General features: G+C 43.9%; 1 protein-coding gene across 7 annotated transcripts in view; it reads right to left on the reverse strand.

Moving 5' to 3' along the window:
* HECW1 (HECT, C2 and WW domain containing E3 ubiquitin protein ligase 1) overlaps positions 1–18,891 on the reverse strand; it is a 314,683-nt gene that overhangs the window by 9,254 nt on the left and 286,538 nt on the right. For all 7 annotated transcript variants that reach the window (XM_068152576.1, XM_068152575.1, XM_068152572.1 and 4 more), the window contains 5 exons: positions 17,654–17,752; positions 16,082–16,211; positions 10,950–11,096; positions 9,434–9,548; positions 8,077–8,275 (listed from right to left, as the gene is read on the reverse strand). In XM_068152576.1, the coding sequence (XP_068008677.1) occupies positions 8,077–8,275; positions 9,434–9,548; positions 10,950–11,096; positions 16,082–16,211; positions 17,654–17,752 (690 nt within the window). The remainder of the gene's footprint in view (positions 1–8,076; positions 8,276–9,433; positions 9,549–10,949; positions 11,097–16,081; positions 16,212–17,653; positions 17,753–18,891) is intronic.

Genomic DNA, 18,891 nt, shown 5'->3' on the forward strand with positions numbered 1-18,891 from the left:
GGAGTTTTACATGATGCTAGAAATATTTCTGTTTTCTCTTGCTCCCTCTGAGAAATGTGAACTGGCAAAACCTTGCCTCAATGGCTAACAATGTCTAAGCTTCTGGCCTCCAGAATTTTTAGAAGTGTGAAGTTGTGTTTTCTGTCTCATACTTTAATTCAATGTTATTCTTTCAAAACTGAAGCAGAAGAACTGTCTTGGAGAAACTAAAGATGGTGCTAGTCATCTCTTAGGCCACCCACAAAGTGAGAAAAACATGATCCTGGTTAGATGGGCTGGCCTGAGACTTGCAGATTCAAGGGGGAGTTTTATCAAGCACCAAGGGAGAATCATTAAAAGCAATCAGGCAACTGAAACAGCCAGAGGCACACAATCTTCACCGCATCACAGAATCTCATTAGGAAAGCTTTTACCATCCCTTCTGCCCCCTCCTGAATGAAGATTTGTTAGCTGGTCACTCTCAGAGAGAGTGTACAATGCACACAGAATCTGTGGAAATGAGCTGGCAACATGTGAGTTAGTGAAAAAGGATCATTAAGCCATTACTTGAGCTATTTCTTGGAATGAAATGTGGCAGCTCATGTGCATTATCCATGAGCAGCCCTGCACTGTTTATTGTTTATCTCAGCAATCTTTGGCAGCCCACGTTGTTTCTACAATCCATTGCCAATCCATATCAACTACTGGGAGTTAATTAACTGAAGGATTCTTGCAGTCCATTCAGAACATGTTTCTCATAGGTAGGACAGCACCATTCAGGCAGAGACAACTGGGCTTGAGGACCTCAGCTGCCTGGCTTTGGAACTGGACGCAGCACAGTCATGGTGGCCCAGGTGCAGATTCTGCTAATAGAACTCTGCTGAGCCTAAAGTAGTATCTCTGTAGAGTACTTGACATACGAGACCACAGCATCTCAAACATGCTGTCAGGCATCCTATTGTGTGGTGCAGATGTACCCACAGCCACTGATCCTGGTGTTTACCTTCTTGCAGACATCTTGCCTGATCATTATCCATCTCATTCATACTGCTTATGAAACAGCCTTGCAGTGCTGTTGACTTCTAGTCATCCTTGACCTAGTCAAACTCAGAAACATTTCGATTCCTTTTGCCATTATGAAGTTCACAGAGATGGGCTCTTCTATAGAAAGTCTCATGAAATTTGTTGTGGGGAGAAACTACTATGAAAGAAGGAAGGGAGGAAAAGCTGACAGATCCAAAACCACTGAAGTGCTTTGCCAAGTTCAGCAACTTTATAGAACAAAATTCTTTCAATCTAAAAAACATCAGCAAGTTAAAACTGAAAGCAAATTTTCAGGAGTCCAATGCAGGTTAGGGTTATGCTTCTCCCTGTATAAGGTGCTAAACACAATATAATGATGAGGGCAAGCCTGAGTTCAAATTCCGGTTGGGAAACGTGGATCTATAAGATAACTTGTACATCTCCCTTATGAGGAAAGATTGAGGGTGCTGGGTCTCTTCAGCTTGGAGAAGAGGAGACTGAGGAGTGACCTCATTAATGGTTACAAATATGTGAGGGGTGAATGTCAGGAGGACAGAGCCAGGCTCTTCTCAGAGATGCCCAATAATAGGACAAGGGCCAATCAGTGCAAGCTGGAGGATAGGAGGTTCCATGTGAACATAAGGAGAAATATTTTTACTGTGAAGGTGACAGAGCACTGGAATAGGCTTCCCAGAGAGGCTGTGGAGTCTCCTTCTCTGGAGACTTTCAAAACCTGCTCAGACACATTCCTGTGTGACCTACTCTAGATGATCCTGCTCTGGCAGGGGGGTTGGACTAGATGACCTTTTGAGGTCCCTTCCACCCCCTAATGTTCTGTGAACTATATGGAAAATTGCCTGGTATACATTGAGACACAGGCCTAATAGGATCCTTGCTGCAAAGGCCAGAGATGCTGTCTAGCTGTGTAACTGAACAATATACTCTGCCTGACCTGAACACAGAGAGAAGGCTGACTGGGACACCTTCTCATCCAACCTCTCTCACCTCAGTACTGCTGCTCCTCAGTACTGCTGCTACTGTGCCTTTGCCTCTTGTGACTGAAAGCAGAAACCTTTAATTTCCAAACCAAAGACAAATTGCTCAGCCTCCACTCTGTCCTCCTGTACTCTGGAGTATGGAGTTCACACCTTGAGTATGGAGTTCAGTTTTGGGCCCTTCACTACAAGAAAGACATTTTGGTGCTGAAACAGGCCCAGAGAAGGTCAAAAAGCTGGTGAAGGGTCTGGAGAACAGGTCTGGTGAGAAGCAGCCGAGGGGTTATTTAGTCTGGAGAAGAGGAGGCTCAGAGGAGACCTCATTGCTCTCTACAACACCCTGAGAGGAGGTTGGAATGAGGTGGGGATTGGTCTCTTCTCCCCAGTAACAAGTGATGGGATGGGAAGAAATTACCTGAAGTTTCACCAGAGGAAGTTTAAGTTCAATATTAGAAGAAACTTCTTCACTGAAAGGGTTCTCAAAGACTGGAACAGATTCTGCAGAGAGGTGGTTGAATTCCCATCCCTGGAGTTGTTTCAAAGCGATGTGGTGCTGAGGGACATGGATTAACACCAGCCTTGGTAGAGTTAGATATGGGTTAGACTTGATGATCTTAAAGCTCTTTTCCAACTGATATGATTCAGTGGTTCTATGACCATATGCTGTGTGATATTGCCTGTGCACACAAGGCAATGAAGACACAAGGGTATTTTCCATAACATCCACTGTTGCCTAACTTTGTGCCTTGTTCTCTGAAAGGGTAAATTCCTCCTCAACAGTGTTGATCTCCTACTACTGATCCCAGTGAGAGTGACTACAGGAAGCATAATCCAGGGGATGCTTGCTGCACATATTGGGGTGAAAACATTACATCAGCAGCACAAGAAACAGTCCTAGTAATGAGAAAAGTCTTTCTTCCCTTGATTAAGCCTCCTACCACATCAGCCTGCTGACATCTGAGAGGGTGTTCACGGAGTGAGAGGTCTGGAATAAGAATTAGATTGGTAAGAGCGTTTATGGAAAGGATTCTGGTTTCTCTGGAAAAAAATGCAAGATAAAGTCATGTAAACCAACTCTGACCCTCATGTGCCCTCATCCTCCAGTAAGTAAACCAGTAAATGGACCACTTAAAATTTCATTCTTCCTGGCAGTCTGTTTTTGCTGCTCAAAGTAGTTTTGCTGGGTCTGAACCTTTAATCTTGCTCACTGCTCACAGTGCTGTGCTATTTTATTTAAAGAATCCTCTCAAAAAGTTATGACTATAAGCCTTTAAGATTTTTGCATTCTTCTTTTCTTTGTCACTTCCTTTAATTCCCATAATGATGGGAATCCAAAGGCAGTAAATGAGCACAGAACCCTCTCCTACCTTATTTATAGCTCAAACCTATCAACTAAAATAAGACTTGCCTTCTAACATAATCATGCCTGTCAGGCAGAAACTAGGCATTTCTCCTTGTCACCTTGCTTTCTTTAGATGAACCTACAAACTCTTTGATCAACCTCAGGACCAATAAGTATCAACTTCTATTCTTTTTGTTTGTAAGAAGGAACACTTGTGTGCTGCCTGGGAACCACAGCTTAAGAAGAATGCAGATTTGAAGATGGCATTTTTGTTGTATGTGGGAAAAGAGAAGAGGGATGGGAGATAAAAGACAGCACACACACTGATCACAGGGAAAGAAGGAAATGAGAACAAAGTTCTTTGTAATCACACAGAATTATTATTTTTTTAATTACTGAGTGGGATTCTGGGATGGTTGAATACTTGGTTATCTAATAGGGACAGAATTCTCCTCAAAAAGATCAGATATTTACTGGCACTGGCAACCTTTATCACACACAACCCACAGACAGCATGGTGACAATTGCTAATAGTACCCTGCTGAACGGAAATCTCATTTGATGAAAGGGTAGCTGCAGCTCAGCACTGCTGGGGAAAGTGACCTCATTGTGTCAAAAGTGATTATTTGAATCACTGGGATACAATCAGAGGCCCTTACTTAATTGATACTCCAACAGAAATAACCTTGGAGTTTCGTCCAGGTGAGGAGCACAACTAGAAAGTGGGGCAGTGGCATGTTTAGGCACTGAACAGTTCGCCAGCTGAAGACTGAAGACTGCCTCCTATAGCTATAGTAGCAAACACTGCTAGTTCTTTGCACAGGCTTGTTTGGGGCCAGGAGTTCTGCTCCCACAATAACAGATGAAGCTATGCTATTCCAGCTAGAAAGCCAGTGTCTGTTCAGTAATGTTTGAACAAGTTCTGGTGGAGCTACTGCTAAACTGGTTGTGTATTAAATATCTGCATGACCTAGGAAAGGTGAAGAGAGACTTCCTGCTTCTGAAGAGGCTAAAGCTGGAAGAATTCTCCATCTATTTGCTACTCAGGCAACCAGTTCAGGAAGTAAAGTACCTAACTCTTCTATTCTGGGAGAAAGCTTTGCATATTAGAGTAAAACTCAATTCAACCTCAATGAACAAGTGGTTGAACCTGTTATTTCATACTACACGTTACATCAGTTTGGAAGAAACCATGCTGCAGACTTATACTGAGAGATGGGTAAATCTGGCAGTCTCTTTGGGACCTGCTTTAGGGTCATTGTCTAGAGATGTGGGAATCAGAGCAACATCTCTGAGTTCTACCATACTTTAACTTTCTAAAGCATGTGGTCTAAAAGTAAATGTAGATAGCACACTCCAGAAACAAACCACTGGTGTAATCTGACTCTTATTTGTCTTAGGTAAACACACTGCCCACCATTACCCTGTTCATACAGCAAACTGGATGAACAAGCTCACCAATTCAGAATGAAGTTACTGGATTCTCAGCCTTCCTGAAAAGGCCTTGCTTATCCTCACTGCTCTCAAGAAGCATTTTAGGCATTACCTATTAGTGGTTATTATCTGGAAATGGTTGCATTTTAGATACTATGCCTTTTTGCAGAGCAGAGTGCCATGCTGCTGTGGCAGGTGGTTCAGGTACCATTACAGCTTTGCTCGCTGTAAGCAAATGGCTGCTGCATTCTCCATCACCAGACTGAAAGGACAAGGTGTGAAGGAGAGTCATCAGCCATCTGGTGCAGGAGTGAGAGAATACGGAAGGAGTACTGGACTCTCCTGACAGAGCTAAAAGTTATCCTGATACTTTGTAAAGCAGCTGAAACCCTAAAGGCCAGACTAACCCACCCCCAGTGACCCACCATCTACCTGGATGTCAGGAAAGCCATCTGCAAGCTTCCCTAACACGTCTCACAGCACTGCGCTTACTGGGTCAGTAATTAAGAGGGCCAGTAATTAAGAGGTGTAATCCATACCTAAGCACATCAGTGACTAAATCTGAGGTTTGATAAGACACAAGAAAGTTCCTTTTATCCCTCCCTCTTTACCTAGGACTTTGAAAACATGGAGCAAGGGTAACTCTCACTGTGAAATTGCAGGCATTGTTAGAGGCAGGAGGGGGTTTGTTGTGGCTTATTTTAAACAGCTAAAGTTAGCTACACTGGTATTGCATCAAGAGGGCCAAAAGGCCTACAGGACATGACATATGACTTCTTCTAAGCCTCTAAATCTAAGCAAATACCTGAGTAAATCTAAATAAACACGAGCAAGCCACATCGAATATTAAGAAAACAAAACGTTTAAAGTAACATTTACTTAGTTGCTTAACTGAAGATTTAGGGAGCCTGCAGGTTGAGCCTCTGTCTTTTACACAGTTCTTAACACTGTGTATATGTGGCAGCACCCCATAATTTTATAAAAATGCAGGCAATAATTCACTGGGACCAAGCTGTGTTTATTCCCCACGAGCAAGTGTCGTTTCTCTTTCCCCTGGCCAAAACGAATGCAGAGCTCTAAGGCTTTTAAAAAGTGCTAACAACTTTCACCTGGAAAAGAGGCCTCTTGCATGGGGAGCCACAAGTTCCCTCATCAGTAGGCAAACATCAGGTTGTTAATGTGAGTATCTCGGGGCTAACTGAATCTAGGTCAGAAGTGATGCCTGGGTTCACAAAGAAAGTTAAGCAGAGCAGAAAGAGGCCAATTACCTTTTCAGAACTTGATGGGTCAGCCCAGGCCATTTTCGGTACATGCACCAAGGTCCACCCTCCCCTCTCACCCCTTTCCATCCAGAAAGGAGTGCAAAGAGAGCTCTGCAGAAATGCTGCACAAGACTGTGACTTCCAGCTGCTGCCTGGCTACAGCCTATTGGTCAGCTCTGAAACCAGACTATAGATATGCTGCACAAGGAGGATCTTGCCCACACATAGCAAACTGTAGCTTTCTTAGAATCACAGAATCAGTCCAGTTGGAGAAGACCTTTACGATCAAGTCCAACTGTTCTCTACCTCTGCCAAGGCTGGTGCTAAACTATGTCCCTCAGCAGCACGTCTCTGCCTCTATGAAACACCTCCATGGATGGGGATTCAACTACCTCCCTGGGGAGCCTGTTCCACTCTTTGAGAACTCTTTCAGTGAAGAAGTTTCCTCTAACAGCCAATATAACCCTCCCAGGTGCAACTTGAGGCCATTTTCTTTTGTCCTATCACTTGTTACTAGAGACATTCTTTCCACATTGCTGGCTGAAGCTCAGAGGGGGAAAGGCAACTTATTGACCGTACATGCATTCATCTTTTTTTGTACATCTGAGTACCTACACCTAGGTTTCACACAGTCTCTAGCTCTCCACATAGTCTCTGTAGAGTCTTTACGTTGATAGACATCAAGCAGAATGTACCAGGTGTAATTTGTCTGTGATGTTTTAAAAGCCTGTGTTCAGGTGAGATGCACTGTACCTTAAAACACTTACTTCCATTTTGCTGACTTTTAGAGGGTGTCCACATAAGCTATCAGCTCTGAATGTCCACTGATACACTGCCCTGATTCAGCTCCTGCATATTCCCACTGCATAAACAAGGGCTTGAACAGGTTTGGACTAAGAGGATGATCATATCTGAACTCTCTATCCAGAGGACTCTCGAGGTCTGCTCAAGACCTTGTTTTATAGTATGCTTTAGGGTAAACAAAATGACAAGTAAGTAGAACACTGGACCTGACCTCCTTGTTAATTGATTGTCTGAATATATATTGCAAGAGATTTTTTTCTCTCTGCCATGAAAGTACCTTCCTTTGGACTGCAGCTGAAAACAAATGGTAAGAGCAGGAAGAAAGCAGCCTTTGAAGGGCACGTGTTATGCAACAAGGTCACGTAGCAAAAACATCTCAGAAGCGCTGTGATGCAGCCCCGGGAAAAGTGCTCTGTAATCACAATGTGGGCAGAGCCCTGGGCAGCTGCAAGGACATTCAAGAAAAGGTGACACACTTCAGTGAGGAGGGATGAGTGCTGGTCATGGATCAAGTGCTGGAGCACAACTCAAAGCTGAATGTATCACTGGCAGTGCCATGGCCCTCTTGGGTGGCCTTAGGCACGTCTGACCATCTCTCTGTGCCCAGGCCCTTTGCTCTGAAAAGGAAGATGACTCCTCCTTTGGGAAGCACAGTGAAGTCTGTTGACTCTGTATGACACCATGGCTCATTTGCTCCTAGCTGGCTGAGCAAACTCAACTGGGTATTATTAAACTGGATATTATCACCACATGGTTTGAAGTCCCTTTACTGAGCTTCTTTGTGATGAGAAAGCGGAGCCACCAGTGCAAATCAAGGGCTTGCACTCAGGTCCATGACCAAAACTCAGAGGTGGATTCTGGCTTTCATGGCTCTGTAAACTCACAAGGATTTTTACTAGTATTTTGGAAGCAAAGGAAATAAAATCAGCTGACAGGCTCCTGCTGGTCTGGATCTATTCCAGAATCAAAATAAGAGAAGTAGGTTTGGTCCTATGGAAATCTTTATCTTAACCATTTCCCAGGATTCAAAGTAGTTTAAACTGAGCATGCAAATCAAAGAGGCAGCAAAAGAAAACACTTTCCATTGAATGTAATTACAGGACAAACCAACCATTGTTTCCTCACTGTCTTGATATGTCCTTCCTATGTTCATTACTTTACACTGGCAGATAGATGCAAAAAGCAGCAGGCCCACCCCTCTGACAGCACTCTGGTTTTGTATGCCAGGTGGCCATACCTTGGGAGGGAGGTGATTTTCCCCCATTTCTCTATACAGAAGCGCCGCAGCCCATTGCTCCCCCGGAGCGCGGTGAAGCCCTCGTAGGGCACACTTGATGTCCCAGTGACGAACTGCAGCAGCCGCAGCCGCTGCTCGTTGTTAAACCTCTCCACTGCTGCCCAGAACCACCGGATGACTATGTGTCCATCGTGGTAACCTACACCAAGAAGCAAGAGGAGAGATTAAAATATGTTCCCACTAGCATGGGCTAGCAGATCTGCTGGAAAGATCCTGACCCAACAATACATCTTGTTGTCAATGAGCAGCAGGTCCCACCCCCATCTTGTTGTGGCTATGGACACTGTAGTATCACAAATAATTTGAAACCCTGAAGCTCAAATAGGTATTTGGGGCACACTGACCTCTCACAAATCCCTCAGCAAGTTACTTGAATGAGATACAGAAGACTAATTGTGCTATGCCACACAGCATATGAGACAACAACTCAACAATTTCTAGTTCCCAAAGAAATTCTCTTTTGGATTGCAATAGTGTTTGACATATGGAGAGGAGTTGATGCCGCAAGCCCTTCCTTGGCAAGCTTCCCATCTGAGGGGCTCTGTGCCTTGGTTTGTACTTGTGAGAGCCAGCATAAACCCAGACTGAGGCTGTTGCAATAGCTACACAGGAAAAAGGAGGAGAACAATTTTGGGGAGCAGCTGTGCTTGGGGTAAGCCATGTATTCCACGGTAACACAAAGGCTGGGCAGTGAGCAGCAAAGACTTAAACCTTGCATTTCAGGGGAGGGTATGTGAACCTTAGGGACTTTCCTTCTGTAGTGCAGGACTGGTAGATTTCACATTTATCCAAGACAGCCCAGATAAATTGTACTCAGTGTTTAAAGCAAAACCAGGCCAAGCAGTAGAGAAGAAGAGAAAAAAATCCAGCTTGATGCTGAGGGTATAGGGAAGCAAGATCTGCATGTTCTTCAAGTATCATTTGGAACCCTGAAATTCAGCTCTTGAATTCAGCTCCATGCTGAAGCCAAGAGGATCTGTGGTACTACTTTTAGTGAGGTCAGGAGTTCATTCACAGTCAGTTGAGTAACTTTTAGGTCTAATACTGCAAATCCTTCTCAGTCCTTTATAGTCAAAACTCCTGCTAAGGCAGTAGGAACGGAGTGGTTAAAATCTGGACAGAAGGAGCAGAAGCAATTTCAGTATTATTGCATCTGTTGACCCAAACCCATTTCAGTCCATGAGTTATTCTTCACAAAAATGTACTGACCAAAATAAGGCATTTCCCTCAGGAAAGAAAGAAGGAAAAGGTAGATATTTTAGACTGAAAACACTCAAGATATCAGGGTGCAGTTTACCTCCACGATATTCTGTGTTGTTACGCCAGTCATTGAGATCTATTTCTGCAGTACCAGCTATAACCAGCTCCAGTTCTCTGGCATCAAAAACAGAGACAAGCCTGGAGTCTACAACCTGGAACACAAAACACTTGTAAGCACAGTTTCAGAGTGGAAATAAAACAGATGCAATATCTCCTAAACCTATGGCTCTGTTGGCCAGCTCTTTTTTCTAGCACAGCTTGCATGCTGACAGCTAACTTCCACTCCTCTGCTGATGAGTCTGTGCTCTTCTTTAGGGAGTTTGCTGATGTTTTGAGCTGCAGAAAAGAATGACATATGAGATTTGACCAGAATGAAACAATACAAGTGACAGGACATAGTCTGTGCAGATCATTCTTCTTTGTGACAAAGTCATTTTGACAAGGGACTTTGATAGTCAGACTGGACTTTTAATATAGACAACTTATTTGTTACTGGTTTTGCACTGGAATTTGATTACAACTGTGTAGGAGTGCCTCCAGGTCTTTATCCACTGAAGATGCAGCTGAGTTTCATGTTGCCCATTATGTTAACCCAGAAGCTTTAACATCCTGCAGTATCCCCGGGTGGGAAAGCTACCGAATGCACATGCTCACTTCAGTGAACCGTACGGAGCCCCCTCACCCAACCCCTCTCACCAGCCAAGGACTGACCAAGTTCCTTTCAGCTACAAAGCCAGCCTCACTGGCTTCCACCCCAGTAACTGTCAGTGCACAACTGCTTGGAGCTATCTGTTATCAGTAGTATTCTGCATGCCCATTATCTGCTGTTTCATTTCCCAGGGTTGCCATTCTTTCCATTTATTTCCCTCTACAAGACAGCCCTTGACTTCTACAGCTGCCAGGGCAAGAGCCATGACTGACTGTGACTAGTAAGGGGTGAGAATAGGTGACCATATGACTTGGTCAGCAATGCCAGAGGTTTTCATCCTGTCTTTGACAGTCCTTGTAGCAGCTCTGGTGGAAGGATGTTCTCAGATCTCGGTCTTTAGCAAAGAGAAATTAGCAAAATCCTGGGACAACAATGGAGCAGTACCCATGAATACCAGCAAGATACAGCCATGAATACCAGCAAGATAATAGCTGGCTGCATCCTAGGACCAGCTTCATTGAAATGAGGCCCTCAAGATAACAGTGTGTCACAGCAACTCCTCACTGAAGTGTACAATTATTCATACTCTTTTGTGTCACAGCAGGGTAAAACAAAATTTGCAAATGCGGGCTTCTCTTACTATGCAAATGGAAAGCAGCATCCTTGCTCACCCTCCATCCTCATGCTTTAGCATATGCAGAACATGCATTTCTTTCTTTTCTCTCCTCATGCTAAACAGTCATACCCAAGGGTCCTTGGATCTACAGATCCAAGCTCTCCAGTTGCTTGCCATGTGTGGCTACCCAGCTAATTCCTAGGGTACTGATGAAGCATAGTTTAACCTCGGGGCCCTCTCATTCAGGTAGGGAAAGGAAGGCTGTGGGAGCATAGTTTCCTTACTTACTTCGTAGAAGCCACGGACCAGGGCCTCTGTTTGCTGAACCACTCCTCGTTCCACTCGCCACTTCACCATTCTCTCAATGTACTCTTTTTTGTTCTTTTCTGTCACTGCTGTATTTGCCCCTCCAGATTTCAACTCTCTCTCTGTCACCTGTGCAACAGAAATAAATAGGGATCACATTGTGTTTCAGATATAAGTGGTACTTTGAAAATCTAAGTGGAAACCAGACATGTTTCTCGTTGTGGCTTCCTGGCCTCTCATCCACTTCCAGAAGAAACAAAAAGGATAAAGAAGGACACCTCCTCAGCCCTAGCCCTGGCCTTATCCCTAGCTTAAGCTGGACTGACCTTTAGGTTACTCCAAATTGTACCAGCAAGGATCGATTTGGAAAGCTTCACCTGTAAGCCATGTAGAATGTGCCACTCTGGCCCATCTTTTCATCCTTCTCCTCTCCTTTTCCCTCCTAGGAGCTGCTGAGGGCCTGGCAATCACACCACCTTGCTATGGCAGTGGCAGTACTGGGGCAGGCAGATTGTTCTTAGGCAAAGTGTTACCCTTCCCCAAGTGCTAATGAAAGTCTTTACTCAGAAATGGCAATAGCCAAAGAAATTAGCCCCAAATGGATACTCCCAATACCCTTCCTAAACAAGACCTATACAGCACCCTGCACAGATGCCAGAGTCACTGTGGGATTCAGTTTTGTATCAGCCATTCAAACCCAAGAAGTGTTTGTACTGTAACTAACTTCTGCTTTTTAAACCAAGAGCTACAGCATTTCATTGCATTATAATGGCTAATTTAGCTGGCTTGGGTTACTAAGACTTGAGACTGAGAAGGGATTTAAGGAATTATTCTTCCTAGCAAGCACATACTCCTCACATCTGAGAGAAAATATTTGCCTTGTAATTATTTTCACATCTAATCTAGTGGATTTAAAAGGTTCAATGTTTTGCTCTCTTCAGTTTTCTGCTGCTGTAACAATGATACCCAGCACAGACAGTGAACAAGCTGCATGTATACATATTAATTATTTGTATTATTTACGTATCATTTATATTTTTATCTATTTATTAGCCCAACAGACAGCACACAGCATATATATAGTATTTAGGTCACTTTGCTTGAGGCACAAGCTATTGTAACACTATGGATTATTGGAGCAGTGAGTGAGTCACCTAATCTGTTGGTTTATTGAGAAACAGCAAGAACAAGTAAGGTTGGGCATGATGAGTCAGGAATTCTTAGCCAGTTCAGGATACATTCCCAACTCTAAATCACTGCATTGCCATCACACAAGCAATACTGGCATCAACCAGAGGGTCAGATGCAGGCCCAGCTGCCATCCTGAGTTCTTCAAGACAGTGCAGCATTAAGCAGTGTCAAAACCGAGGAGTAAATGTTTACCTTTAAGCATGACTGTAGGTCCAGGTATTCTGCATCTCCTGCAAGACTTCCTGCCAACACCTAGAGGTGCTGGTGATTTTCTCAACTCCACATTATCCATATAATTTTGAATACAATTAGTTATTAGTTGGGATGGAGAGGACCAGAGAAGGCCACAAAAATGATCAGAGGGCTGAAGCACCTCTCTTATGAAGCTAAGAGAGCTGGGGTTGTTCAGCCTGGATAAGAGAAGGCTCCAAGGAGACCTTACAGTGGCCTTCCAGTGCCTGAAGGAGTCCTACAAGTTAGCTGAGGGGGGACTTTTTACAAGGACTTGTAGTGACAGGATGAGGTGGGAATAGCTTTAAACTAGAGAGGGGCAGATTTAGATTGGACATGAGGAAGATGTTCTTTACAATGAGGGTGGTGGAACCCTGGAACAGGTTGCCCAAGGAGGTGATAGATTCAAGGTCAGGCTTGATGGGGCTCTGAGCAACCTGATCTAGTTGGGGATGTCCCTGCTTACTGCAGGGGTGTTGGACTGGATGAGCTTTAAAGGTCCCTTCCACAACCCAGTGCATTCTATGATGCTATCTAGAACTGAGGGCAGGCAATCAATAACAATCCATCCCTGTTCTTTCCTTCTTACCCATAGAGGCACTCACCACAGCTGTGAGCTAGAATTCAGAACGAGGTTTTGGAGAAGCAAGGAGACATTGCCATCCACCCAGCCCACTCCCTATATCTACTGGAGCAATTGCCAGGGCTCAGAGGCAGGCTGTATTCACACATAGAGCTTGGAGACAGTCCTGGAAGAACACTTTCTACTGGGCACAACCATGAGAAAGTATTTAGGGTCACAAGCAACTGACACTACTGTCTCTGGAGTGAAATTCTCATACTGGCATCCAGTCCCCACCAGTAAAAATGTGTAATGCTTGGTTCAACATAATTTCTTTGCTACTACAGCAGTGCTCTGGACTCCAGTGTGCAAGAAGGGTAGAACTCCTCAGTGCTGAATTCTAATTAAAAAGGTACCAAGAATGAGGATTTGTCCCAAAACACACTGAAGCCAAATATGTGTCAGAGATCAAACAAGAAAGATAAAATGAAAGAAGTAGTGACTGGCCCAGAGTAAAGTCCTTGTGGAAGCAGGACAAAAGGGTTGTAACACAACTTCTCAATGACCCACTATATCTTGTTTCCCTTACCCAACCCCAGAGATCCAGCTTCCCAAATATTAGCAGAGCTGCCACTGTGATTTACACTTGTATCCAGCAAAGCAATGCTCAGATGGCATTTAAGTGGTGGACAAAAAGCTCAACATGAGCTCTCAGTGTGCACTTGCAGCCCGCAAAGCCAATCAGATCCTGGGCTGCATCAGGAGAAGTGTGGCTAGCAGGTCGAGGGAGGTGATCCTCCCCCTCTACTCAGCCCTGGTGAGACCCCACCTGGAGTACTGCATCCAGTTCTGGAGCCCCTATTACAAGAGGGATGTGGAGGTGCTGGAACGTGTCCAGAGAAGGGCCACGAGGATGATCAGAGGGCTGGAGCACCTCTCCTATGAGGACAGACTGAAGGAGTTGGGGCTGTTCAGTCTGCAGAAGAGAAGGCTCCGAGGTGACCTAATTGTCGCCTTCCAGTATCTGAAAGGGGCCTACAGGAAGGCTGGGGAAGGACTTCTCAGGATATCAGGTAGTGATAGGACTAGGGGGAATGGAATGAAGCTGGAGGTGGGGAGATTCAGGCTGGATGTGAGGAGGAGGTTCTTCACCATGAGAGTGGTGAAACACTGGAATGGGTTGTCCAGGGAGGTGGTCGAGGCCCCGTCCCTGGGGGTGTTTAAGACCAGGCTGGATGAGGCTCTGTCCAGCCTGATCTAGTGTGGGGTGTCCCTGCCCATGGCAGGGGGGTTGGAACTAGATGATCCTTGTGGTCCCTTCCAACCCTGAATGAAACTATGAAACTATGAAACTATGAAACTATACTCTTGGCATGCAAGAATTTCCAACTGGGATCCATCTGTGAGCATAAAATGTGACTGTGATTTCTTCGTTAGTTTGTTGTCAGCATGTAGCACATTTCAGAAGGGGGGGGGGAAATCTCACTTTCACTTAGGACTCTGGGATTCTGGCAGCCAGAATTCACAGCAAGAACCACTTCCCCCCCTATCACTAGATCTAGCAAGGCTAGTGTTTAGTATGTATGAAATAAAGTACTAGACAACATGTGAACCAGCATCAAATTCTGGCTTGTAGTGTTATTTTGCTTTCATATCACAGTATCTACAACAGATTGTGATTTTTTTCTCTTCTCTTTGGAGACATCTCATGTCTTCCACAACAGACTCCTATGTAATTGTCTAGCATTTCTTTCGGGAGAGTGTAAGGGGTAATTAGCATGTCAGATGTTACTTTCAGAACCATCAGGACAATTCAGGCTGAGATGCTCATTCAACTTTGTGGTTGTCCAATGTAAATACAAACTTGTCTCGTCTGTCTTTGTGAATATGTCTGTGTGTTTCTGTCTGTCTGTGTGTATTAGGCTTCTATAGCCATACCTTCCAGGTAAATCACTGCACTGTCAATTTGATGTCATGCAAGCTCTCAGCTCAAAGCCCATGAAAACACCCTTCATTTAAGTCTGTGGAATAACAGTGTTACCATTTCTTCTTACTTCAGTTCTTCTGCCTCATCCTTTTCATTTCATCCACCCTTGACTCTGACCATCCTTCATGACCTTGTACTATAGGCAGACTAAATTCACTTTTGAAAATACCCCCTGAAGTCTGCAGCCCTTTTACTCCAAAGGTCAGAATTTCTCCCCTCAGAAACTAGTTTAACTCTCCCTGAGCTTGCAGAGCTACCATTGCTTTGTGCAACCTTCTGTCAGCTTCACTTTTAAGGGCTAAGAGCCACGCTCTGTATATTGCACCTTATCTCTTTGCTCCCTTTGACACAGTTCCTTACACAATATACCCTGAGCTTCTGCAGTGTTTGGTGAGCTTGGTTCTTCAGCCTTTCTAGTTTTCTCAGTATCTCCTTGGAGGTCCTTAATCTTGGTCTGAATATTGCTTTGGGTCCCTTCATGGCTTTTCACTGACAGTTAATAGTCTAGCATGGGTTACATCAGCAAAGAGCACGAGGCCTTCAGCACAAGCAGCAGACACTGGCTCCAGTTGCCAGTGCACTGCAGCCAGGGTTGGGCTTTATATAAGGCTGTAATTATCCAGATCAGGTAGGTTAAAGAGAATTGTCTAAGGAAGAGTTGAGTGGTAAAAAGCATAATAGATGCTTCAGATCGAGTCATTAAGTAGGTGCATGGTAAGTAAGACACAGATCTAACAAGGTGGTATCAGACACAATAATGGTGAGAGCTGCCACATCTTACACCACCTACCAAAGGTTTTTCTTCCCTCCTAACCCACCCCAACCTTTCAGTCACGTCAGCTTAAAGTTACATTGCTTGCATTCACCAAATGCCACATCTGTGTGAACTACACCCTGGAGAGAAGAGCTGCACTCCAAAGAATTCCTCCTGCTCATCGGTGTGTGGCTCAACAGGCCTGTAGGGGAGCTGGTATTTTATACTATACACCTGCATTGAAACAGGTGGCTTGAAAGAAACAGAAATTAGGAGAAGAAAATGTTATCAAAAGGCTAAATGATCTGTTCTGACAGAAAGATGTTCATCATGCTCAGCTTTGTCAGCTTCAAATTTGCTTTTCAGATGTTTTGCATAGCTGTGCTCACCTGTCCAAACACCTCCTCGTTCACTGTGAAGGTCAGATCCAGGATATCTGTGATGTTGTTATCCTTCATCCACTGCAAGCTCTGATGGAACTCCTCATCCAGGTATTCTAAGTCACTTAAGTCACAGGGCCTGATGTCAAGGTAAGAAAAGAGATGAAGCTAAATGTGTGACCCCATGACTATTGGCAGGATAACTTACTACTAAGAACGAGAACAGATTTATGCAAAGGCCCAACATCAAGTTTGTTTGGTTTTGTTAACATCAAAGCCTGTTAAACAGACCCTCTTAGAGCAGTTTTGCAGTGGTCTGTTTTGCAATGCTGGGCTCAAAGCCAAATCTGTTGGCTGCCCACACTCCTGCCCATCACAAGGCACTCCTGGGGCTTGATTTTATGTGAATCTTCAGGATGCCCTGCACTTCAGAGGACATACTTACCTCCAGAAAGGATGGGCCCCACTATGTTGTGCCTGGCTGCTTCCATGGATCTGTCATCCTGGAGGTGAGCACACAAGACTGACACAAGACAGACCAGGCAGCCTAAATTTCTGCTAATCAGGAGCTGGCCTTGTTTGCTGAAAGGGCAGGTGGGTGTCAGGAGCAGTCTGCTTTCAATCCCCTGAAGCAACACTAAGGATGCAGGGACCACTCTAGGCTATTTGCAGACTAGCTCAGATACAACATAGATATGAGCATTTGCAGCCCAGCAATACTCATTGTTTTAAAACATAATTAAATAAATGTTATGTTAAAGAACCTGAAGGACTGTTCAGACAAATATCTTTGCTGATTTGGAATCATCTTAACTGATAAACTACTTCAGCTAAGCTTTATTCTGCTCTTCTGTCATTTAATTGAAGTCCTGACTTACTAATGGCTTTCTTTTTATTGCTGCAAATTTTATGTACCTTGTCTTACTGATGTTTGTTAACTAGAGGGACAGCATGTCAATTAAAGTTAACCTTATGAACTTGAGATTGAAAGTCATATATTACCAGTAGCTTCTGCTTGTTAATAGAAAGGATAGTAGAAAAGAGCATCAGTCGCTCATTTAGTGGCCAGCCTGGCCCTAACCCTTGACAAAGACCAACAAGGAATACTCACTGCTTATAACTACATTAGCATTCCTCATCAACCTGAGCTGCGTTTTAGCAAGAAAACCTCCTGCACCAGTGAAGCATGAGAAATGTGTATTACTCTCAACATGGCCTCCCTCTTTTTTGTTGTTGTTAGGGTTTTGTTTTGTTCCATCAAAGATGCTTTTCAGTCTTCCACGCAGATGACGTTTGGTAACTTTTCATCGGTAGCAAACTCTAGAGTTGTAGGCCTGTACTTTCAAATTTATGTTCCCAAACATCACACTTACTGTGCATTTTAATCAACACAGCATTCATGAGAGACAAGTTGTTGGAGAAAGTAAAGGAGAACTACAATATGCTTGTTTTTTATCACACACCAACCAACCCACAGCAGAAACAACTTGAAGGTCAGAGGGTGCTCAAAGCAACTCCTTGAGCTGGGTCTTGGTCTCTGTAGGTATTAGGGTTTCTACAGGGTTGCACACCAATACTTACAGCCTTAGTAGTGCTTTGTAGAAGGGCCTTGTGAAGAAAGCATCAAGAAGGTACTGATGAATGAGAGCAAGGCCAAGAATACGACCGCTGAACCTGAACCTGGGATACAAAAACACAGAGTAAATGAACTGTAACTCAAGACATTCAGCATAGAAACTTACACAGTTTGTTTGTTTTGATTTTGTTGTTGTTGGTTTTGTTTCTGACTTAGTTTCTGATGTTTATTAATATACTTCTTTTTTTCCAAGCAGGTACCTAACACCAATCTTTGCACCTCTGGTCAATAATGGATCTCTTGATCCACCTCCTACAGGGCTCATACACACAGCTGGCATGTTACATGCTCCCCTGTGTCAAGGCCAGCCAGATGAGGCCTTGAGCATCTGATTCTAGTGGACAGCTGTCCCTGCCCATGGCAGAGAGGTTGGAGGTCCTTTCTTACCTAAGCCATTCTATGATTCTATGACTCACCTTCTCTTATCTTCAGTTGAACTCTCTGACAGAGACTGGCCATGTCAGACACAGTATTCAGCCTGTAAAAATACCCTAAGGGTCTACATCAGCAGAGAACCTACTATCAAAGCAGCTGCAAAGGATTAGCTGGTGAATCAGTATTCCCAGTTTCATGCTGGTTACAACACTTTCCAAGGTAGGGCTCTAAGGTACTCTAAAAGGGTAACAAGCTGACTTTATAAGGTGAAACAGAAGTTCAAGTAAGTTAACTGCTGTGATCAATGACACATTTTAATTTGTATCTAAAGCTCAGGTAAGCTGTTCCCAGACATTTCCTTAATGGCGATGCTCAGCAGTCTTCAGTATTTACTTACTTGTCATTGTTTCTGTTTTGTAAGAATAACAACCCCTAGTCTTGCTCCAAGTACAGTCTAATAGTGCCCTGTCCACTACAGTCTGTGTTCAGCTGTTAAATTTTCATTCTGTGACTTCCTCTATGACTTACTAGATGTTCTTTCATTAAATCTGGTTTCAAATCAGTAATCTCAGACAGAAAAATACAGAGCTGTGAGTCTGTCTTCTGTAAAAACAACAACCAACACCCATCCAAAACTTGCTTATTTTTAAAAAAAGGAAGAGAAAATGAAAATCCAGCATCCCAAATGTGAGCACTCCAAGCCTGAGCTGACTGACATCATAGTGAAGTTTTTATTGCACAGAAGATGAGAAAGATCAAAAAGACAAGAAACCATTCCTCCCACTAAAGGGAGCAGTGCAAAGACCCC

The sequence above is a fragment of the Melanerpes formicivorus genome, unplaced genomic scaffold (assembly GCF_026170545.1).
Source record: "Melanerpes formicivorus ecotype bairdi unplaced genomic scaffold, bMelFor1.0.p_v2 SCAF_24, whole genome shotgun sequence".
NCBI lineage: Eukaryota > Metazoa > Chordata > Aves > Piciformes > Picidae > Melanerpes > Melanerpes formicivorus.